Genomic DNA, 23,354 nt, shown 5'->3' on the forward strand with positions numbered 1-23,354 from the left:
GTTGGCCCGGTCCGACAGGCGGCCCGGCCCTCAGAGCCCGCGGGGATGGGCGCCGCGCAGCGAACACGGACACACAGCGCTTGTGTTGAATAGTTTAATATCTGCATTGCCTCCGTAGCGCAATTAAAGCGATCTTTAAAATTCACTTATTACAAATGTTTCCCGAGTCTGTTTGTTGGTTGTTGCTTTGTTTTTGTTTTTTTTTCCCAGAAACGTTTTGTGTTTTTTTTTTCTTGCTTCCTTGCACATACACCCAAACACACTATAAAAACCTCATTCATAACATCAAAGGAAGGGCAATCGTCAGTCATGTAAACATCTTTCTTAGAGTTATCCATTTTGAAAAGTCATGAATAAACCTACAGATGTTCAGTAAGGCTCATAGTTCGAGTACAAATGTCATAAAACACCTATCAAGTACTGTATACAAGTTAGATACGCCGGGGTTAACTGTGAACGCGCGTGTAAGCTCACCCCAAGGATTATTCTTTAGCACTTAGTTCTTCAGAACAAAGAGACCCAGTAAGGATGGGCTACAGAGTATTAAAACAGCAGAAGGCCCGGCAGAAACTGCTGAGTGACACACAACTTTAGTCTGGATCTCAGCTCAAGAGTTCAACCCGGTACAGTTACAGTAGGAAAAGTCGCACAGGAGGAAACCGCAGAAAGGAGGGAGGGCCCCGTTTGGACAGGGCTGGCGTGGGGCGGGAGAGGTATGTCCTGAACGTGTGACCGGCCTGGCCATCGCCATGAGTTATGGCAGCCACACGGGATGCTGCATAAATACTTCCCCAAACAGCAGAAAGGACCTCTCGCAATTGCAGCTCGCAATAATTGGTTGCATCTCCCCTAAAGAAAAAGAATTCTACTTAGCAGTAACCAATCACAGTTGCACCTTTACAAAACACATCCTTTTCAACTCTGTTTCATCTTACCGCAACTTCTTTTGTTAAATATGCATTCTACCGTGAAAATATTTCATACAAACATCGTTTCACATATAAATACATTAAAACTCGTGCAGAGGCTCTTCCCGCACTCATGATGTTATGGCTTGAACATTTAATTGCTTTCATTTTTTCTGTACATAGCTCTCTTGGAAGTGAAAAGACCAAAACCCAACAATAGGTACAGCAAAAGTGGGAGAGAAAGGGCAGCAGCTTGGATTGCCTGAAGACAGAAGAGCGCCAAGAGAAGGGTCCATTCAGCTGATAGTGACCTTAGTGTTCAAAACCTTTGATCTGGGGCAAGTAAACATGCACTCAAATCTTGCACCTCTTCAAAAAAAGAAAGTCCTGTACAAGACTGTCCCAGACATTCAGCTCTCATGTTTGCAGTACATGCAGCAAAAGGAAGCAGCTCCCCCCACACACAGGTGAGCACTATGCCCACATACACCTGTAGGCAAAGCTGCTCCCATGCCTGTGCTCCTCACCCAAACACCCCCAGCACAAAGCAGTGCGTGCTGAGCGAGGTGGAGGCGGCCATCACAGCGACTCAGCACCGAAGGAGATACTTCAGCAAACTGTTTTCAAAGCAATTGTTTTGTTTTTTTAAAGTGCTTGGAAGTGAATTCCTCAGATACACTCAGCAGTAGCAGTTCTGATGCGCAAGAGGAAACCAGAGCAGCGGGTGACAGCCCTGTACAACTCGTCACCTCATCACAACTGCAGCATTTGGTCAAACACTGCCCGCTGAAATGAAAGGCCAAAAGAAATCAGCGAGGCATGATTCTGGGCCAGGAACCATGCTGTACAGCACTGCTGCACCCGAAGCACTGAGCCCTGGCTTTGACCAAAGGACAACTGCCTGCCAGCTGCAAACAGCGATGGGGACAACTCAGCAGCAGAGGTGGCTTAGAGGCAAGCAGGAAGGAAACAGACAAGTGAGGATTTCTAACACTTCTTAGTTCCTGGTACCAAACAACACCAGGTCCTCCACTCCTCCAGTGCATGGCAGAGGGCAAGAGAGCATCTGATGGCACACCTGCTTCCACACCAGCCGAGAAACACAGCAGCCCTGAGTAAGAAACTACTGTGCAGGCATCACAAGTAAAAGCTCTGCACCTAGAAAGGCTCAGCTGGAGTCAGCCTAGCCAGCCCCAAAACACACAGCTTCACAGGGCTGAGCACATCCCTGGCTGCCCCGAAACCAGCATGAGTCACCTGTTGCTGTGCTTCAGCTGCATTCAGAGCAAAAAGCAAGGCCCATGCCAGAAGGCATCATCGTAGCTGCTAAAGAAGTCACAGAGCGACCAGAACCATCATTCGGATGGCTAAAGAACCCTACCCAGGTACTTCTAGGATTTGATTTCTGAAGGCTAAGGTGTTTTTATGATTAATACCAAAGAATAGGAAAAAAGCTTCTTCAGGTTTGTGAAAGAAAATTACTCATTCCAGCAGATCCCAGAGAGTCACATAATAGCAGCAGACTCGCTATGAGATCCCTTCTCTAGACCTAAGTCCTTTTCCCTGTTACCCACAGGCGTGACCCAGCAGGTAGCTCTCAGCAGTAACTATTCACATTCTCATTTCCAAGGTTAACTTCCTCTCCAGAAAACTAAGCTTCTCTGCTCTCGGTGACAAAACACAGTGCTGCCACAGAAAGATCCATTTTAGTTTTTAACCTCCCCAAAGAGAGGGTCAGTGGCCACTAACACAGGTTGATACAGGCTCCTTCTCACAAACGAACATGGGTTACAACATTTAAATTGTAGAGAAGCCATCTGCAAGTGTGCAGACTAAGGGAGGAATTTGGGAACTGACCTGGACCTAAAAAAAAACAGCAGTAATAAATTCTTTTACACTATCCTCTAGTCATAAAGAGTACACCATGATCCTCCTGGTCACCCAGCTTTAGCTGACAGCTATCCCAGCTTTAGCTGACAGCTATGTCTTCTTCCAGCTTCTCCCCTGACCAAACAGGACCCAGGCAGACTCTGAGAAGTAGAGTTTCTTTACTTATTGTGTTTTCACAAATAGTCAGTGGTATTCAATAGCTGAAACAAACCACTCTGCAAAACAACTCCTTTATCCTCTTCAAGCTGAAATCAAGCTCTGTTGTGGGTCTCACAATGCTATTGGTAAGCAGTCCTAAGCTGGTCTCACTATCCAGTGAGCCCCAGAAGCTGAGCTGCAAAATGCATTGACCAAGTTAAGGCATCACTCGGAGTTACGTAGTTAACCTCTGTTTCAACCTGTGGTTGCCATGACACACCCCCCAAAATGCCCCAAGGGACCCACTCAGTCATGAGTCCTTTCACTGTCCTGTGGTAAAAACCATTCCAGCCACCTCTACTGTAACAGACCACAAAGAAAAAGAAAATATAGAGGAACCCAAGGGCTTGGTCCTGAATCAAGCCAAAGCAGCTTTATAATCACAACTTTTCTCAAAGGTCTGTCACATCCAGTGACATCACTGGATGTCACTGTCACGGATCTATAGGAGAACCAAGAGATTTTAACAGAGTGAAGAGGAAAACGACAGCAGAGCTAACACAGACCAAAGCTGCAGCATGCTAGCTGGCTGTAGGCATGCACAAGAGCAAGAGCGTTTGCTTGGCGGTCACCAAAGCAGCGGCTTTTGAGGACATAAGGAGACAGCCAAGCGCCTTTTCTTCTAGGACTTCCCTATTTCACAATGCAATCACTGATGCTACCTCCAAACCTGATGTGCTGAGAGCACCCTCTTCTTCTGCCTCTCTCTAAATTCACACAACAGGAGGACAGAGCAATCTACCAAAACAATCAGGCCTGTGTGAAGAGGAGACAGCAGAGGAATTGGACCAATCAGAAACAAAGCCAAAGGAGCTCGAGACATCGCATGTTTTAAGCACAGCTCCCTAACTGGCATAAGGAGGAGAGGGATCCAGAGAAGGTTATTGGGAAGAAAAGTGGGTTACTGTGGAAGGAGTTACCATCTGCTCACAGCTGCATACAGCCGTACACATGCTCCCTCTTGCACTTCAACACAGCACTAGGCTGAAACAGCCATGATCCAATACAACAACTTGTGGGAAGTGGGGAAAATTAAAACAAATAAATAAAGACAGAGATTTCTCATTGAGGTTGATTGGTTGAAGCTATGCCACCAATTGCCCTTTGACAATTCTCCCTCACATGCGAGGCTCAATTCTGTCTCTCTGCACACTCAGCCAAGACCTGGAGGCAACACCTCTGCTGCCTCAGACCAGCCAGCAGTGGAGCTGTGGCACAAGTCTCCAGTTGCATTGGAGCTCACACTCAGCTCGCTGCTGGAAGAGCATCAAAAAGCCCCTGGAGTGCCTGCACCCCTCCCCAGCACACAGACAATATCTTTTGTGTAAGCTTCAACAGTGAAGTGCTGAAAAATCTTTGTGGTAAGTCGCAGGAAATAAGCAGAGCCCCACGTTGGAGAGGTCTGCGCTCACAGTTCCTACCACAAGCCAAGATTCTCCAAATGCACTGATGGCAACCTCCTTCCACCTCTGCCAATGGCCCAACGTCTGGCTCCTCAGGCAGCCAGACACTTGCAACCATTCAAGCAACCAAACGCTGCGATAGAAAGGTGGGTCTGATTCCCAAGTCATCTATGTTACATATATACAAACATTGTTAATTACAAATGTTTAGAAGAAAGCGTTGCAAACGCAATTCATTTGTCGCTAAGCTGCTAAGCCCTGAAGAGAACATCACAGTCCCAGATGGGCTCCAGCATCCAGACTAAAGTGATCGTTATTTCTCTCTTCTACAGCATTAGGCAAGACCGGCATAGCATCCAAACAAAATGAACAACTCCCCTATTCCTGAAAAACCCTGGAACACAGCCCTGCAGACAAATATTCACAAGCCCCCGCTGTTGGTTGTAACAAAGCTATGGATTGACTGCTGCTTCTAAATGTGAACAGTGAGAGATGTTTTTACATTCAGTTGTTTGTCTTTCAAATAACAAACTTCATAGCTTTCACTGAAACCTCAGTTTGATTCCTCTAGTCGTATTCGCTCACTATCTGAGTGCTGCTAAATGACAGCTATATTCTTTGCCAACTGAACACATACAAAAGATACTGCTCTCCTCCACCAAGTTCTGCAGCCTGCCCTCAGAAACCACGTGCTTCCTTTGAAAGAACTCGTTTCTGCCTTGAGAACTGTCCGCCCTAACAGATGAAATACAGAAACCAACTCATGGATGCTAACACCATTAATGTACCTGCCTTCCAGAACGAGTACTTCTCAAAGACCTTCGGAAAGCCAGTCCTGTTTTTCCTTTCAGATAATCTTCATGCAAAGAACAGCTTCATTTGCGTGTCATAATCATAAATTAAATTAAATAAGCCAGCCGTAAAGGCCAGATAAATATTAGGCTTGGACATGTCGCTATACTACTTAGAGAGCCACAGAGACCGACACACAGCACTCTCACGTACACGTACAAGCCTTTCCACTAGTTAGAAAGGATTTTCTCCTGCAAAAAAGGAAAGAACAATGTTCAGACGAGAGGAAAGGGGAGTTAAAACCCAGCCTCCTAGATGCTAATAAACTGCTCTATTGCAAGATTCAGATCAAAGGTTTAAAAAGGCAAAATTATGCTACTATTAGAGAATATCAAAATATTACTGTTATCATCACAAGTGGCAGATATGCAAAATGCAGTTGCACAATAATGCCTAGGCAGATAGAGAGCAACACTAAGTCTGCCAACTAAAAGTGAACGATATACCCATTTTAGTTTTCTGTCTAGTCTTTTGGCATCTTTGCATATGGTGCAAAAGCAGAAGCTACCAAAGAATATCACGTCTCGTATAGAATATTAAATAATTTCTCCAGATAAGACTGGTGCGACGCTAGCTAATTTTAAATCTGCTATGAGTAACACAGTCAAACCTAGTTAGTATGCAAGAAACTTATCTCTTAACACAGAATGCAAAGTTATGATGCAACGGCATGAACAATCCCTGGTTGTCCAGTTTTCAGTACAAAGGTAGTGCATAGATCCAAGTTTCTTTTTGAGTTTGCTGAACTGAGGAGTCTCCACTTCACTTCTGCTGGGCAGCCTGGAAAGCTTTCAGTTCCAGCTGGTACCACTCGGGTGCTTCTGGCCCATTCTGCCCCACAGGGTTGTGATCGTATCCGTAGGCCACTGTCAATTCTTCGTCCTTCTCCACAGCCCTGATGGTACGGATACACTTGATCGGCCCAAACCGAGGGTGAACAAACCTAAACACAAGAAGAAACAGTTTTGCTAGGCTTAGCTGGCAGTTCACAGACTCCATTAGCCCCTTCTATGCATACTTTCAGCAGTTGCTCTGTCTGTAATCTGTATCAGATCAACAGATTTCTTTGAGTCAACCTCATAAAGACTTAAGTAACAAGGGCACATATATCAATATATCAGAACCCATTTGTGTAGCTCTGCTGCTAGAGGTCTTTCAATAGACCTGCAACATTGCTTGTGCAAAGTAAAATAAAAGGTTAATTGCTGCCACATGCCTCAGGCCTGCAGTGGTGAATATCTGGATAACAAGAAACAAGCACATATTATACAAGATAGATGAGCACAGAAAATTACTCATCTTCATTACCCCAGCACAGATTACTGACCAATCAAAATGCATCCTCTCCCAGGGCCCAACAGTAAAGGAAACCAGCTAATTTAACAAAGGAAAACTATTTCCCACATGTGAATCCACAGGACTGTCCTTTCATATGCTGGTATGAAAGACATCTGTACCCTTGAGCATACATATAACATCAGACGTTTCCTAATGCTGTGCATCATCTGCAAAGCAGCAGGATGTATTTCTTTCTGTATTTTCTGTATTTTTCTGTGCTTTTTTCTGTATTTTCCAAGTGGCAGCACATTAGATGGTGCTGGTCAAACTTTTGCAGCTCAGCCAATGTAGCGCAGTCCTACTCAAGGTAGGGTTTAAAGCAGAGTTAATGAGTATTATAACCCACGGTCAGTTCCCCCAAACTGACAGTCTCCCCGCCCCCCAACCCCCAAAGATGTCCGGAGCAGGCAATGCCAGCCAGTTTCCAACACAACCTCCTTCGGCACTGGGACCTGTTATTCCCAGCCTCACAAGCCCAAGATGCAGCACCAATCTCATGGCTTCAGAATCGTAACAAACCCTTCTACTTACGGGTCATAGATGCAGTTAGGAGTGAAAGAATGGTTGGCCTTATGCCCCAGTGAGGCACAGTACTTGGCGGCGTGGTTGTAGGGCTCCGGCACATCTATGACTGTTTCATCATCCAGCGATATTGTATTCCCATTGAGGGCCCAGTCTCTGCTGTCTACCTAGTTTGCAAGGCAAAAACCCAGTGTGTGCATGGAGGATCAACCTCGGCGGCAGTTTGAAAGCAAACATTCAAATACATGCAACTAAAGCTTTTCCAGGCTATGCATTTTGTCCTAAAATAAACAGTTAAACGTGCACCTCCTATCAATTAAACTCCTCCGTATTAAACCTTAACAGTAGGAAGGGATGCTACAAGATTTCAAAAGGAGCAATGAAAATTCAAACTGACTTTTTTGTCTTCTTTACCTCCTGGTGTGTAATTCTCACTCCATTGTAAAAAGACATAACAGTGCGAGCTTCTGCTGCTATTTTTGAAAACAATCCTTCTCCAGCACTGGAAATGAGAGAGACATCTACATACACCCTACAAGGAGAAGAAAGGACAGCGATTACTTAGGTATGTCACAGTATGAGAACATGATTACAATTAGATCTCCTACAGAGCAAAGCTTCTTAAGTCCAGGTAAAATTATGTGATATGCCACGTACCAGTCACAGAAGCAGTTTGTGAGTGTCACCAACTGACTGTCATGGGACAAGTTGCTGAGAAGCATGTCCCATGAGAAACACACCCTGTAATGTGACGGGAGAATAAGAAGCAGAACCCTGCTTTCCTCCAGCTTCTGGATTTGCTTTTGGCACTTTGCTGCATCTGTAGGGAGGTGCCATTCAGCAGGATGTGAAGCTGGGTATATGTCTAGAGAAGGGGGGAGCGGTGCACTCAGCTGCTCAGAATGTTACAGGTGGGGGCTATTACTAGAGTCCAAGTACTGGACTCAAGACATATTTCAAGCACTAAAGAGATCCTAGTTTAATCGCTTACAATGCACGGCTGTGTTCCATCCACAAGAGTGCAATTTTACTGTGCAAGACAGAAAAATTCAATTAAGTCAAATGTTTACTGATCTGTGGTATAGGCTCCATATGACAAACCCTCACACAACAGTTATTTCAAATAAGGAAATGCTGGTGAAACCAGGTCCTAAAATCGTAACAGCAAAGAACTACAGACAGCCCTGGAGTAAGGGAGAAAAAAAAACCAGCCCACCTCTCTGACTCATAAGGATCAGGAAGAAGAGCATTTGTAGAAATGCAGGATGAAGTAGATTTGTCAAAACCATACACTGGGCCTAAAAGGAGAAACCAACAAAGGAAATAAATGAATGGGTGGTACATCAAGCATGCAGCCCTTAATACAACCAAGACATTACAGAATTAATGTCTGTATAAGGCGTTATGCTTAAGGGGGAAAGGGAGAAGGAATAAAGGGTATCAAATGGAGGTGCACCTCTGTGAGAGGCCTACTTCAGCGGGACAGTTTCTTGGTTACTTTTCCTCCCTCAGTGTAACAGTGGCAACATCTTGTTTACAAAATGATACATCACCCCTAAGCTATCAAGTTTTAAGGGACTGGGCAGCCTTCTACAACTGACCTTCCCCAAAGTCTTTAATTAAAACATAAAGCAAAATTCAAAAGGATATATTTAATAGTATGTTAAGTAAAAAACAAAACAAAACCTGGGCTATTTCATACATGAAATGTTCTCTAATTCAAAACCAGAACAGACATCATCCAGAAGATAAAGTTAGTAATCACAAATACATTTGCTACCATCATTTACTTCCTGCTATTTCTAAGCAACTCAGTGGTACGGTTCTAATTATATCCTTACATCCCCACCCAAACAACTGCCAGAAACTATCTGGGAGACAGCTTAGGATGAAGGTGGACATAAGGAGAAAAACAACTCCAAATATTCCTAAGTTTGGTAAAAGGATCATTGCCCACAGTATCCGAGTTTCAAAAACAGATCTGTTCTGGTCTAGGGCAGCTTCATTCAGAACAATCAAAACCTATTTATAAAGCACAACTGCACCATCTCAGATTTGTTTTACGTTAAATCCAAGAGATTTTAAACAAAAACAAAAGGCCGTGGGCATACTCTCAGTTCCCATCTTCTCACTGACTTTTTGTATTGGGTGGCACAATCTTAGGTGACAAAAGAGTCAGCCTTGCAGCAGCATGGTTCCTGCTCATGCCCATTGCTCTGCTCACAGCTTAACCCTCTTGCCCCAAAATGCAGCGCACAACCCCAGAGCACCAAAGCCATCCCAGAATGACATGCTCGACACCAACCTTTTTATAGCCTCTGTGTCAGCAGTCCGAAGGGTGCTGGTGAGTCAGATTGTTACACAACAACTGAATCTAGTTCGCTAATTCCAATCCCTGTGTCCTTCCAGCCCCATAACACAGACGACATGATATGCACAGCAATAATATGCACTTGCACACAACCAACTGATGGAGCTACAGCCAAACCACAGCCCCCCTCCACACCCCCAGTTATGTTACCAACAAGACAGAGTTTGCAGCTGTGCCAGCACTACCACTGCTAAGCAGGTTTTCATGCTGACCCAGCTGGCAGCGGTGAGGGCGACAAGCAGGACTGTGTCCCCAAGTGCACCAGAGAAGGGTTACGAAATGCAGTTCAGTAGCACCACCACGTGGGTCACTTCCCATTTGTCTGCAGAGCAAAGGGCTTGTGCTTTTCTGCCCAATTTTACCATTTAGGAAAAGGGCTTCTCACTAATACACTCATCCTCTCATCACAGCCAGCCTTCAGAGTTTCTAATGAGAAATGTTACAGAGACTGAGCTGTTTGCAGCACAGAGCTGGTAGCAAGAATACAAGTTGGCGTGTTTAGCGGAACTTACTGCCCGGTACTACTTCAAACTGAGGTTTCCCATCCTCTAAGGATGTCAGGGTTGCCAGTTTTGCTTCTATCATTTCTCCATCTATGAACTTTCCGGAATATGCAGTCCTTCCATCAGGGTACACGTAGGCGATCTTCTCTCCAGTCATCTCTCCTTCTTCATTCACTTCTCCTACAAGGCTGCCTCCATCCTGAAAGTATGGACAAGGAAGAAAAGAGCTCTTAGTAATTGTTCCTGAGTTTTGAAAAGCAGCAACCTAAGCTAACTGCCATAAGCTCAGGTGTGAGGAAGAATGACATAAGAAGCTGGATCTGATTCTGGTCAGGATAAAAATGACAAAAGAAATTAACTGGGACTGGGTCATCCAACTTGTTTGACACCACCCAAACCCAAGCTTTTTCCTGCCTGACACAACTGAGCTTCAGTTCACAGAAGCTTTATGTGAACAGACTGTGAAACAAGGCCCAAAGTAATGCACGTACAAAAGCCCACCTGAAAAACAACCAACAGAATCACCATTGTTGCTGTAACTCAGCACGGTAATAAGAGCACATAGCAATTCTGAAGGGTTTTCCAGAGGAATACTTGAGTTTCTACCAAGAATCAGAAAAACTCTGGCTCACTTATTGACTCAAGTACTACCACACCCTACAGTCAGAGGCAGAGTTCTCACACCAGCTCCATCTTGTTTGCTGGGCCAAGGCAGCACACACCTTGTATAGGTGTCCTTCCCCAGCTAAATAGGAGCAGCAGGTTATGTTAGCTTGTTGTCTCCCATGCATTTCATCAGCAGTCTGCTCACAGCCCCACTGTACACTGAGCAACACTGAGAAGGTTCCACTGTATCTTGGACTACCCAAAACCAGAACAAAAAGAACTTCCACCTAGGTTTTTATGTTTCCTTTTGGATAGCTGGCCCTTGGCAGGTATCTGCTTCAGCTGCAGAGAGAAGATACGTGAAGAAAAAAGAAAAAGAGCGAGAGGTCAAGTTTACCGGGTAATATATCCAACAAACTCCATGTCGGATGTTGTCCTTATACTGCCCTTTGAATATCAGTCGCCCATCACTGTCATACTCCTGGGCTGGGCCATTCAGCTCTCCATCCACATACGTGCCATGAAGCACCACTCCATCCTCGTACGTGTAGATTCCCTGGCCCTGCAGGGCATCGTCAACATAGTACCCCTCCAGGGTGCTGGCAAAAAGAGAAAGGAATCAGCTATAGAAGACTATTCACCTCTGTAAGAAGCAAAGCCTCAGTGTTGGCACAACACAACCAAGCTCCTTATGCTGTCCTTTGACTAGGGCACACAGCATGTACAGAACATTCTTCATCTAAATTACGCAGCTGAGCTTTTTTTATAGGCTGTGGTAGCAAATTAAAACAATGAATGGACAGCTCTTGGTCCAAGAATTAAGTATTGCTCAAGAAAGCTACACTCACATTAGGTTCTTCTACCTCCTGTGTGTGGCTCTGTGGTGACATCACTCTGGTGAGAAGACACTGAACTGTCATGCAGGTGGACCATAATAGAGCACAAACCACAACCTGCCACCAAGTCACAGCTGGCTTCCTAGCAATACACTTAGCAGCAACCTGTCCTGGATTTGCTAAAGGCACTGTCATTTTTCCATGTATTTCTATTAAAATGGAACAGAGCCTGTCAAACACAACTCATGCTGCGCTGTAACTTGAACAAAGACAAGCTCAGCTCACTTCGACTTCATCTCACAAACCCTTCAGAAGGGATGCAACAACACTTGTGTTCTGCTTTGTTTCCTTGCTTAAAAAGGCTGCTGATGGAAACTACAAAGAACGAAAGCAACACTGAACAGATCCTCCTTCACAATCACTTCTTCCTCGAGCCAGAAGCAGCCTAAGGTAATACAAACTGTTGAGCACATTTAGCTAATGACTGGCTGCAGCACATGCACTTTTGCTGTCTAATTCTGCTTCTGATGCAGACATTTACGGAGTAAGCAGTTTGTCTGGGAACACAAGAGCAAAACTCTCTGCAGCTGATAACACACACAAAGCTCACGTTTAAGTTTACTCTTCGAAAGAAGTCAGGCTTAATGCAGTATGCTTCCCAATACCAAACCACACCAACATGCCCTTACCCACCTTTCCTTATACATGGCAGGACTGAAAGCTTTTTCTTAAACATAACACATGTCCCTGCTGTGATCTGGGAGCTGTCAGCTTATGGGAGTGCCTGGTTAATGGAAGCAGCAGCTGCAGCTTAGCGCCAGGCGCTAACATCACGCTCACAGCTATTGTGCAAAGTGCTTGTGAAGTGCTCTCCTGCAAGCATTAGCACTGCTGAGAGCTCGAGTATGTCATCGGAGCAAAGAACCTGCCAGAGGTGAGCCTGCTCTCAGAAAGGATATGTGGGGTGAACTGCATTTTTGAAGGGGGAGAAAAAGAAAAAACAAACAAAAAAAACACCAACTGATGTTTAGTCATGGGGACTCTTAAGGTTAGCTGAAATCTGCCTGCTTCCAGCCCTGAAGCACAGAACGTGCTGCCATAGGGAGAGATGTCTGGAGAAACGTTTGCAATTCATTTCTCTTCATAAGATCCCTTCCTAAGCACTCAGCCTGGCTGAAGGCACAGGTAATGGGAACAGCAGGCCTTGCACTACGCCAAGTCATCCTCCCTCACTGTGCCATCTGACATGACCAAGGCACTCCTGCTACCAGGGCACAGCTAAGTAAATTGTGATGCCATTAGGAACCAGAGTCACCGCTTGCTTATGGCTGCCGTGGCTCAATTACAATAAGCTCAGGCCAGTTTATAGAAACACCCCATTTTCTAAAACTATATTGCAGACTGCTGTGGTATATTTTCATTTTGCTGGTTCCTGCAGTCACCCAGCAGCCAACCGTTCCATTTTATTAAGGGTTATGTAAATTAAAGAAAAATCAAGAGCTGGCAATGGCAAAGAGGTACAGAAAAGGCTGAGTACTGGCGGCAGCAGCTCGAGTTCCCCCACAGAGCACTGCCAGGTGAGGTGGAGCAGCTCCACCAACCAAGCTGTGGGCCACTTTCTCCAACCGTACACTCAGAGCCTGCTCTGCTGAAGTCATCAGCAGGCACAGAGGTGTTATGTACGTGTGTCCATAGAGACGCTGTCAGCCAGCTTGGGAAAAAAAAAAACAGTGTTTTGGAGAGGTCAACTGCTGGGCAGTAGTGATTTTCAGCGACTGGCACAAGATTTAATAAGCCCATTACCAACAACAGAGGGGATTTTCCTTCATCCAGACTCAGAGTTCTGATCAGTTTCTGCATAACTGAATAAAAATATTATCCTCCCCATGAAAACAGCCCCACAGTCTCCTGTATGAAGTGACTGCAAAGAAGGGTGCAGACAAGGAGCTGACTCACTGAGCAGCACAATACCTCCGCTCCTGCTTGGAGGTTTGCAGAGCTGGGAGGGGGAGAGCGGAGCCAGCACGACTGTCAGCCTTGCAGCTGCTATTCATAGTGCCACCGGCAGCTGCGGAGCCATGAAGAATCGTGTCCTTTCAGACATCTGCTGCTCCTTCCAAGGAAGTTCTGAGCAACTGCGAGGAGAAGCGCTGTTGGTGGGGGAAGGCACTCGGGGTGCTCCTGATGAGGGCTTAGGAAGGAAATGCACCCACAGGCACAGAGCAGCCCCTGTCACTGCCACAGCTCCAGACAAACAAAGTGCAAGTTAAAGGGGCTTCTCTGAAAACAAAGCAGGCCACAAGCGACGTGCAGAAGATGGAGAAGAGCTGAAAACAAAGCCACATGTAACTTGCTCCATCATAGCCATGAGCAGCTCCCAAGACCAAGCAGACATGGAAGCACCCAGAGAGGCTCCTACACCTGTGCATGGCCTGGCACAGGGAGCTGCAGGTCCCTGACTTGCCTCACAGGCCTCCACAGAAGTCCATTGCAGTTACAGGCTTGAAATCTGTAACCCAAGTAGCTGTCACCGTGACTTTTCAATATCCCTGAGCACATCCCAATTCCTAAAGTATACAACTATAGCTCTTCATACAAAAGCTTATTTGGAAACTCTCAGTGCGAGGAACATGGACTGAGCTTCATAGCACTGAAAGCAGGAAGAGAAATACAGAACATAGGAGAGCTGGTGTTTACCTTCCATCAAAGAAGAAGAACTTGCCACGGCCATTCTTTTCTCCATGCACAAAGTTTCCCTCAAACCTGTCTGTGGATGAATAGGTGACTGTACAGAATCCATGTGGCAAGCCATCATCGTCTAGATGTCCTGAAAGAAAACCCATGTAACAAACAGCAAAAAAAAAAAACCACATTAAACTTGGTAACAACTTGCACATCTGCCCCTATCACACAGATGCCCCAGTTGCAGCACCTCCCCAGTATTAAACATGAACCCTTACCAAAACATTTCTGTTAAGAAAAGTTATCAAGAGATTCAATGTAACTCAGGCTACTGTACCCAGAATAAGTAGTGAAAAAAAAAAAAAAAAGGAGGGATACAGTGAGAGGACAGAAGACATGAGAGACAGAAGAACAAGTGAAAAAGTAGAAACCTATCTGAAATAGATTCATAGAATGGCCTGGGTTGAAAAGGACCTCAAAGATCATCCAGTTTCAACCCCCTGCCATGTGCAGGGTCACCAACCACCAGACCAGGCTGCCCAGAGCCACATCCAGCCTGGCCTTGAATGCCTCCAGGGATGTGGCATCCACAGCCTCCTTGGGCAACCTGTTCCAGTGCATCACCACCCTCTGTGTAAAAAACTTCCTCCTAAATCTCCAACCTAATCCTCCCCTGTCTCAGTTTAAAACCATTCCCCCTTGTCCTATCACTACCCACCCTTGTAAACAGCCATTCCTCCCTCCTGTTTATATGCTCCCTTCTACTATTGGAAGGCCACAGTGAGGTCCCCCCGGAGCCAAATAAACAAGTTCCATATCACCCTACCTTCCCTTAACACACAGCTTTAAAAACGCAGTAACTTTTCAAATCTAAAGCATGCACTTGCTGGTGAGAACAGACCACATTTACACTCTCCTCCATTGAGTAAGATGGGGGTTTTACGATAAATATAAGCCTTACAACAATGTGGGTGTGCCGCCTCATAGCTATATCCACATAAGCATACAAAAATAAAAGCATGTAATAGCTGCAACACTGCACACTTGCAGGACGCCTGTCAGTCAGCCACGCTGTACCTCAAGTGCTGCTTGCCAGGCCTTTGAGACGTGCAGCCATATCAGCTTTCCCCATCACAGCTGGCACACACAGGGATGGCAGATGGGTGACACACAGATCCCCAGTGCGGCTTTGTGTCAGACCGAATGCAACTGGCAGCTCCCATTAACTCAGAGCATAACTGAGCTCATGTTGCAGCTCTTGCTGCTTCTTCAAAGCCAAAGGGAAACTGAGAGCTGCTCCTGGTGTACCCAGAGCCCCTGGCACTGTGCTGGGGACACAAAGGTGCTGGAGCGCAGTACAGTGAGGATATAAGGAGTCCTCCCACAGGCAGCGCACACACATCCTGCCACAGCCCTAAGTAACTAAGAGAATGTTCCTCAAAGTAACTGAGTGATGCTCTGTAGGTTTATTAACCATCTCTTATGTGTAATACAGTTCAGTACAGAAACACACCCAGGAAGAAGGCACATAGGAGAAAATAATGTGATACCCCATCTTGTTTACAAAGCATAGAAAGTATCAAACCACTCAGCATGAGAGCTCAGAGAAGTAAAGCAGCAAGGGATCAGAAGTACAGAGCCATGCTGCATCCCCCAGGGCTTCCCCTAATGGCACAGAGGAGCCCTTATTGCTCCCATGGGCAGGGGGAGGCTCGGTCCCTACTGGCACCGGGACAGTCATGCTACAGAGTGGGACAGGCTCAGCAATTATGCCCATGTCATTATCACAGTGTTGATATTTCTGATGCGGATGTTTCTTTTACAGTGAAAACCACCAGGCAAACACATCAGGTTTTACTTAAGGGCCTGAATTCCTAACTTATCAGTATGAGAAGGTATGTGGTGAAAGCTCACAAGCCCTACACGGCACACCACAAGTTCTTCCTTTGCCGTAGGAGAGACGCTTTTCTAAAGCACTCGGATTAAATCAACACACCAAAACAAGCAGCACGTGATACTTCTGGAAAGCAAAGCAAACCACCTTCTGACCTCACCCGTGGGGCTCCTCAGCCCCATCACGGATTAACATGGCACAGAACATAAAGACAGCAAGCCGTCTCCAACAAATAAGAGACATCGAGCGTCTTCCAGTCAACAGGAAAAAACGTAAAGGAAACAAGCAATCCCAAGCTTAATGACACAGACGCAGCTTTGCTACGGAGCCGAGGCCTTGTGCTGAGCTCTGCTCCGATGAATGGAAGCTCCCGCTGCGCTCCGGGAGCAGAACACCGCTCCTTGTTGTCGCAAGAGGGGACGGAGGCGAGGACACGACCCAGCTGGCCGAACACGCACCGAAGTTACGGATCTCCCGTTACTCCTCCCAGGCTGTCCGGCCCACCAGGGTTTAATGAGAAGAACGACTGCCACATAAGATGCGAGCGGCTCCCGTCGGCACGGCGGCCCGGCCCCACGCCTGCGGCCGCAGCCCCCCGTCCCGCCCGTACCCCCCGTGCCGCCCGCGACCCCTCCCGGCCCCGCGCCACGTGCTCGCTGCCGTTGCATAAGCCCGCTGATGTCATGCGGGGCCGGCCGCCCGCAGCCCCGAGCCCCCGCCCGCAGCCCGCGGGACCGAGCGGCGGGGCCGGGCCCATCCCGCCCCGCGGATGCCGAGCGGCCGGGCCCTCCCGCAGCCCGCCCCGGGCCGGCACCTTCCACGGTCTCCTCCAGCGTCTCCTCGTCGCTGTCCATGGCGGCGGCGGCGGCGGCGACGGGCGGGGCGCAGCCGGGAGACCTCGGCCGGGCGCGCGCGCGCCGCCCCGCCTATCCCCGCCCTGTTGAGGGAGTGGCCTGGGATGGAGGAGGGGCCTTCAGGAGCGTGTGGTACCGACCGGGCTGCTCAAAGCGCCAACACATCCGCATCACGGGACCAGCGGGAGCTTTGGGTCGGCTCTTCCCATCTCTGCTCCTAACGCTTCTCTGCTGCGTCCCGGGGTGCGGGGAAATCAGCAAAGCTGAGGGAAACCAGAAGGGATGCGACATTCTGTCCCAGCAGCAGCGGCTCGCTGTGCTCCCCAGTGGAATTACATACCCAAGTTGCAGCACAGCAAATTGTCCCGTGCTTCCACTGCTGAGAGATGCAAACTTTAAGGTAATGGGGGAGAACACGCACCTGAGATTTTGGAGAGGAGCTCAATCAAATCCACTTTTCTCATCAGCCGAATAATTAGCGGCTGGCTCCACATAGTGGTTTCTCATGTAATTCCACTGAGTAGGGTTTGGTCTTTGGTATTTTCTCAGAACAGCACCGTAGTGGTTTCCCAGAGAGGGGCCATTTGCAGGCCTGGATAGTCCAGCAGTCCTTGCAGGAGAGCAGTGAAATCCAGCTGGAGACCTTCTGGCCACCAGCAGGACTGGGGAAATTAGGGATTGGGAGCTGGTGGTGCCTGAATGCCCGTCTGTGAGCATCATACTTGGTGACTGCAGAGACAGGGGCAGGACATCAGGGGGAATCTGCTCCTACATAAACGTAAAGGTGTGCTGTGATTAAATATGTTTACATTGTACCTACAAAGCTGTTGTCAATATTGATTTGCTCATCTGAAAGTGAGGGTGAATCTGCAGCACCAACTGAGGACTTTTGTAGCCACAAGTGGCTGGAAGTATCTCATTTTGGAGAGGGTTGTGGGGAACCAGGTGCATTACTGCAAGGAGCTTGTTGGAAGCATGCTGGGTGCAGCTGTATCACTTAGTGCTGCTCTGTCAAGCCATGGCAGAGGGCTGCTCAGAGGCTGTGATTTCAGTTACACAAGCTGCCATGTCAGGCAGGGAGGAGGCCGAGCAAAGGCACACAGATAACGCTGCACTCATGTGCCAGACAAGGCATGACAAAACTCTAAGCGGAAACTTTCTGGCACTTGTTTACAAGAAGCTGGGTTCCCACCTGCTTCCAATTTGGGGATGTTTTCTCTGTGGGATGCACGCTGTTAACCTGTAGCTTTCCACTGCAACATGACTCATGGTACCAGTCATCAGTTCTGGGAACCGTAAGTGCTTCTGGGAGCAGCAGCTGAGAACTGGGGACTCTGCTGCTCTCTCTGAAGGTGCCATCAGATGTGACTGCAAATGCAGAACCTTACGCTTCCAGCCCTGACAAACTCTGCCATTGGATTCCCAGCTGTCTTTTTCAGCTGTTCTGTGCAAGCTCTGTCTCGCAGATCACTGGGCAGGCTCTTTCTCAGCCTGTCTCTGTGTGGATCAGCTGTAAAAAGAAACCAGGCACTTCACAGATGTTTAAGGGGAGTAAAGGAGAAAGAAAAAGACTCCTCCTTCCTCAGTGTTTATGTAATTTATAGAGACAAACCTCGTAAGCGCTGAAAAGATTGGATGGAGAAAGACAAAATATCGTCTGACCATGTCATGCCAGCAGACTCTCAAGCAGCAGTTCTCCTCTCAAGACCCCACTGATCATTTGGCTCACATAGCAAGTCCCCACTGCTCCAGGAACAGCACCTACACAGGCCAGGTGGGACCTCCCACCCTGCGATGTGAGTATAGATAACAAGATACCTTGTTAATGAGGACATTCACCTGCTCTCGGTGCTCCAAATAACTCAAATCTGGGGTTAATTCTCCATTTAAAATGTAGGTACTGAATCTCTTTCTCCTTCTGAAATGCAAGGCTGGCAGTGCCTCCAGGCCTGGGGGCAGACAAAACACTCCTTTGATGCAGGATCTATTCTTGGCTGCATGACAGACCCTCAGGGAGCTGCTGCAAATCATTTCAGGCAATGATGTTTTCTGTAACACTTTGCCCCGGCTCAGGTCTGCTTACTGTCACTGACTTCTGCTTCTGCAGGAGGAAACTAATTCTAGATTCTTCTGAAAAACACAGACTTAACTCTCCTGGAGCCCAAAGCTCAGAGAGCTTTGCACAGTGCTCTGTCTCCTTCCTCCATGAATCTACTGCACGCGTGCTGTAGATGTGAAGATGCAGGATCCTGTCCAGGCAATCTGTTGTGGTGGGTGCCATCAGAACAGATACTGGACAAGTATGGGAGAGTGACAAACCTCAACGGTGCAGAAGGGACAAAATCAATGCATCCCAGCTTGCCCCAGCCAACTTTTCTTGGAGCCTTTCCCTCAGAGCCTGCAGATGTCACACACCGTAATCGGTACCTCTGGAATCTGCTTCAGCTGGCTTCCAAGCTGCGTGCTGACACAGCTTAGCCAGTTACACCTGGGCCTGCATCCCCTCCGCACTCAAGGCTCTGCCAGCACCTCCAGTCGCAGACAGCCTTCATCACAGGTGAATCACTGAGCTGTAAGCACTCAGCCTATGGCAGGACTCTGCAGCAGCAAGTTCCTGGAGCACCTCTTTCTTAAAGTAGCTGCTATTTCTATGCCTTTCTGGAAGAACAGAGAAGGCAGTTCTTAAGAACAGTGCCACAAAAACACCCGGAAGCTCACTAGGCTCATAAAATTGAGGTTTTTCAGGCTTTTTGCATTTTTAATTAAAATGGTATTTACCATCTCAGTGTTATTCACACGGGTTCATGGCTAAGCAATCATATTTTGCCACTTCCATTGAGTCTCCTTTTGAAAACTGTCTATACATTATCAGGCAGAGCAACTCCCAAATGCCAAGTAGCATCAGTCTTCTTGCCTACCCATTTCCTTGCTTCCTGTTGGTTCTGTACCTTCACTTCACCCTGGCAGGCAGCGGGCAGAAGCTGCACACCAGCAAACACGAATGGTTATGTTTATGTCAGCAATCAGTTTTCCTAACAGTGATTGGAGGCTGCTGCTTTTCCATCACAACAGATTAGGCGTGGAAGGTGACACGAGGCATTTCTGCACCCATCACACACGCACAAGTGTAGTTCTCTGCCATAAGGATCAGGACTAACGTATTTAAAGGATAAGCCTAATAAGCTTTGGAGATTCTCTGTGTTACAGCGTTTCTGGACCCAGCTTATTTTTCCACTCCTGGGAAGTTCTGTAGCAATTACAGAGAGAGTTTGGTATGCAAACTAGTGAACCACGGGCTTCTGTTCGTGCTAAATTGTAACATTTGCCTAAAGTAGTTAATAGGAACAAAGTAACATCAGTATTTTGCAACTGGATTCAATAAAAGCAATGGCATCTAATTAGTTCCCGTCACCAGAGGGCATTGGAGGACAAGCTGATTTTCAGAAAGCGGCGGTTCTATCCCTGCAGTTCAACCAATGAATGTTAACAGAGCCAGTGGAGCTGAGCCTGTACTCTTGCTGGTGACAAACCCACAACTCTGGCACAAGCAGTGAGATGAGGTCCTGTGTTTATCCCGAGTGGAGCTGCAGGCTAGGAGCCATCTCCTTGCTGGTTCCCCCACAGGTGTGCACACATCTGGTGGTAACTTCATCACTAATTAGGAGTGTGACTCAGCAATGCTTCAGCTTACCATGCAGCCAAGTTACAAGTGTGGGGGGATGGCTCTCTGGGTACTCAACTCTCACCAACAAAGAAATGCCAACACTTGGCGATCGGCGTCTTGGGTCCCCACATACAGTGCAATGGGTTATTTCAGGAAACAGAAGAAAGGGAGGGGGGTGTGGGAAAGGCTGCGTGAGGCAAACCTGAGCTACCAGCCCATGGGTCCCCTGTACAGGACGCCTATCCTGCAGTGCATTTTTAGCAGTGTACACAGAGGCTGTGAGTCCCTTCTAGGCTCATGCAGTTCCCTTATGCTTCCTAATCTGATTCAGGAAATTCATTTCTATGCTAAACACAGGCTCAGAGATTTACAGCAGGAGAGGATTTTCTTAGACTGCCTCACTTGACTGAAGGGTACCTCTTCAGATTAGCAAGGGAATAAAACCCTTCTGAGCCTGGAAACAGCATGAAAAAGTATCCACCTTGATGCCAAAATGGCAAACACATTTCAGTTCTCAGAAAGAGATACTGCCCATTAAAACTAATCAATGAGGCTTTCTCTGCACTATGAACGCTTTGCTTTGAAATGGGAGGGAGCAGACCAAGTGGCTTTGTTCTGCTGCACCACAAAATAGCAATATTCATTTTTTAGCCATGCTCACTAATAAACTATGACGGTGGCAAATCTGTGGTCCTTAAAGACAGCACTTCCACGCTGTCCCTACAGTTTGCAATGAAGGGGTTCTGACAGAAGATAACAACTTGAGTTGACACAGAGAAGTGTCAAAACAAAGAGCATCCCATTCTCTCTCCTGTACAATTTGCCTTATTCTTTGCAGAGCTTATAAGCTGGAACAGCACCATTTCTCCAGATTACTACATCCTTACATTTTTAGCTTACGAGCAATAGAGCAGACTCCAGCTGCACAAAGCAGGTGTTAAACAAGCCACACACTTGATGAGAGACCCACTGATGTAGAGTTATCATCTTTCAGCTCTCCTTTGAAGAAAAGTGAAGCTGAAAGAGATAGGTAAAAGCAGAACAAACTTCTGAAAGTAATACTAAATTAGCAACGGCCAAAAATGAAATCCTGATTGACAAACAAAAGAACACTACAGACCCCAGGAAACTAAGAAGGAATGAATTTCCAAAGTCACCTCAAGTGCTTTTGTTTGCTTTCAAACTAGCAGCATAAATCATGAACGACTTCAGGACAATACAGCTTGAAGTGCATTCCAGTATTCTCCATCCATGGTCAGGTGATGCTTACTCCAGGCTACAAGTGTTTTATAAGAGAACACCAACAGGAAGACTAAGTATGTGATGATTAACATATTGGAAATGCTACTTCTCAACATGCAGCTCCAAACTGTGGTGCACAGAGCAATAAATTAAGGGTAGGGGAATGCCTATTAAGTTTTCCCAGTACTTCTTTTAGACTAACTGAGCAAGGCTCCCTAAAGCAACAGCACCAGTCAGAGAAAACAGACCTAAACTCGCCACTCAGTCCTCATCTGGGGCAGTGTTACCTTTCCACAGCCTCACCGAAGGACGAGGACCTGCAGCCTCTCATCTCTTTGCAGCCCCTCATCCCTTCGCTCTGATCTCATTTTGAGATGCAGGAGAGGGAAAAGAACAACCCTGCAGAGAAAGTGCTGCAATTCCAACATTTTCCTCACGAGTGGCATGGAAACCCTCTGTGCACTCACCCCCTTTCTATGCACTTCCATAATTTGTGGAAGCAGAAAACCAGCCTTGTGTGATGGATCAGAAATAGCAGCTAATGCACTTGTGTGCAGATCTCACTAGTCCTCATCGGAAATACCATTTTCTTCTGACAAGTGGGACAGACAGGATTGTAGCAGGAGAACATTGTCAGACAGGCTAAGTGCTACAGGCTACATGTCTGACTGGTGACAAATTTTGAGATTGGAACTAAATTTGGGATTAACAGAGACTTTAATTCGTTTCTTTCTAGGTCCTTCCTGTAAAACATACTGACAAGTAAAGCTTTGTCACCCTGAAGCTGTCATGCTGCCAGCATCACGGGCAAGAACCTCACTGAGAAAGGCTCCAGTAAGCAAAGGAGAGCAAGGCCAGAAGTCATTTGCACATGCTATTGATTTCACAAGGTATAAAGCAAAGAAGAAGCAGGCCTCTGAAATGCAAGGAAGTGAACTGTGTAGCCCTGCTTAGGAACAGGCAGAAATGGGACATGTTGTATTTAATAGATACAACCCATCCTGTGCGGCTTCCCAGGAGTATCTCCTTCCTCCTCAGAAAAATAACTAATGGATTTTAGGAGCTGAGAGGGCATTTTCTATCAGAGGGTTGTGAGAGTGCCATGGAATGGAAGAAAATATGATTGTCATGTGCAGCTGGGAGAAGTGCTTCGCACTCATGTCAGAGGCCCACGATCTCAGTGGAAGATATTTATAACTCTGGCTCTGAAGAAGATGAAAGTAGTTCTGATGCTGAAAAAAGGGGGGAAAAAAAACGTTACCTAAAAATAAACGTCCCAAGTCAGTGCTACCTATTTCTATGTTTCTCATTTCAGAGCTGGTTAAATGAATTATACTGAGAAGCATTTAGGTTATTCAAAGATTATTAAGGCAATTCTGGAGCTGGGATAAGCATCTTCTTTTCTGTTAAACTAACTAATCTATTAGTTTAGCAGCAGTTACCTGCACTCTGCCATACCATCTCTCCCTGAGCTGAGAAAGGCAATTCAGTCAGCACAGGGGTATTAGCTGATCCAGGCAGTGACCAGGGCGAGGTGTCCAAAGAAAGTACTGCTAATTGCATTCCCACTTCACATGGTTTATCTCCTGCC

The 23,354-nt window shown here is 46.8% G+C and overlaps 2 protein-coding genes across 4 annotated transcripts; one reads left to right on the top strand and one right to left on the bottom strand.

The window, feature by feature from the left end:
- Positions 1-80: 80 nt before the first annotated feature.
- SETD7 (SET domain containing 7, histone lysine methyltransferase) lies at positions 81-16,903 on the bottom strand. Of its 2 annotated transcripts, XR_001554803.2 has the most exons (9): positions 16,818-16,903; positions 14,125-14,254; positions 10,989-11,190; positions 9,995-10,184; positions 8,328-8,409; positions 7,526-7,643; positions 7,121-7,278; positions 5,188-6,194; positions 81-849 (listed from the first exon to the last, which is right to left on the bottom strand). XR_001554803.2 is itself a non-coding variant. In XM_015861041.2 (8 exons), exons 1-8 carry the CDS (start codon positions 16,855-16,857, stop codon positions 6,014-6,016), a joined length of 1,101 nt encoding a protein of 366 aa, XP_015716527.1. In that variant the 5' UTR covers positions 16,858-16,903; the 3' UTR covers positions 81-6,013. The 2 variants fall into 2 exon arrangements, 1 of the variants encoding a protein (XP_015716527.1); XM_015861041.2 differs by having other exon boundaries at positions 81-6,194.
- LOC146761024 (uncharacterized) lies at positions 16,670-23,057 on the top strand. 2 transcript variants are annotated; one of them, XM_085546431.1, is made up of 2 exons: positions 16,670-17,257; positions 22,500-23,057. In XM_085546431.1, the coding sequence occupies exons 1-2, from the start codon at positions 16,682-16,684 to the stop codon at positions 22,527-22,529; spliced, it is 606 nt and encodes a 201-aa protein (XP_085402557.1). In that variant the 5' UTR covers positions 16,670-16,681; the 3' UTR covers positions 22,530-23,057. The 2 variants fall into 2 exon arrangements, with proteins under 2 accessions (XP_085402557.1, XP_085402558.1); XM_085546432.1 differs by lacking the exon at positions 22,500-23,057 and adding an exon at positions 18,462-18,613.
- The last annotated feature ends 297 nt before the right edge of the window (positions 23,058-23,354 follow it).

The sequence above is a fragment of the Coturnix japonica genome, chromosome 4 (genome assembly GCF_054131305.1).
Source record: "Coturnix japonica strain WE chromosome 4, WE-NBRP24, whole genome shotgun sequence".
NCBI classification, from domain to species: Eukaryota; Metazoa; Chordata; class Aves; order Galliformes; family Phasianidae; genus Coturnix; species Coturnix japonica.

Excerpts from the sequence above, each read along its gene's own strand:
- SETD7 (XM_015861041.2), bottom strand. The coding sequence starts at position 16,857 with ATGGACAGCGACGAGGAGACGCTGGAGGAGACCGTGGAAG. Across the intron at positions 11,191-14,124 it reads TTCTTCTTCTTTGATGGAAG|CACCCTGGAGGGGTACTATG; the intron begins GTAAACACCAGC and ends TCTTTTTGCCAG. Across the intron at positions 10,185-10,988 it reads TTTGTTGGATATATTACCCG|GATGGAGGCAGCCTTGTAGG; the intron begins GTAAACTTGACC and ends CCATACTTTCAG.
- LOC146761024 (XM_085546431.1), top strand. The coding sequence starts at position 16,682 with ATGTCATGCGGGGCCGGCCGCCCGCAGCCCCGAGCCCCCGCCCGCAGC. Across the intron at positions 17,258-22,499 it reads TGAGAGATGCAAACTTTAAG|GTCCTTCCTGTAAAACATAC; the intron begins GTAATGGGGGAG and ends GTTTCTTTCTAG.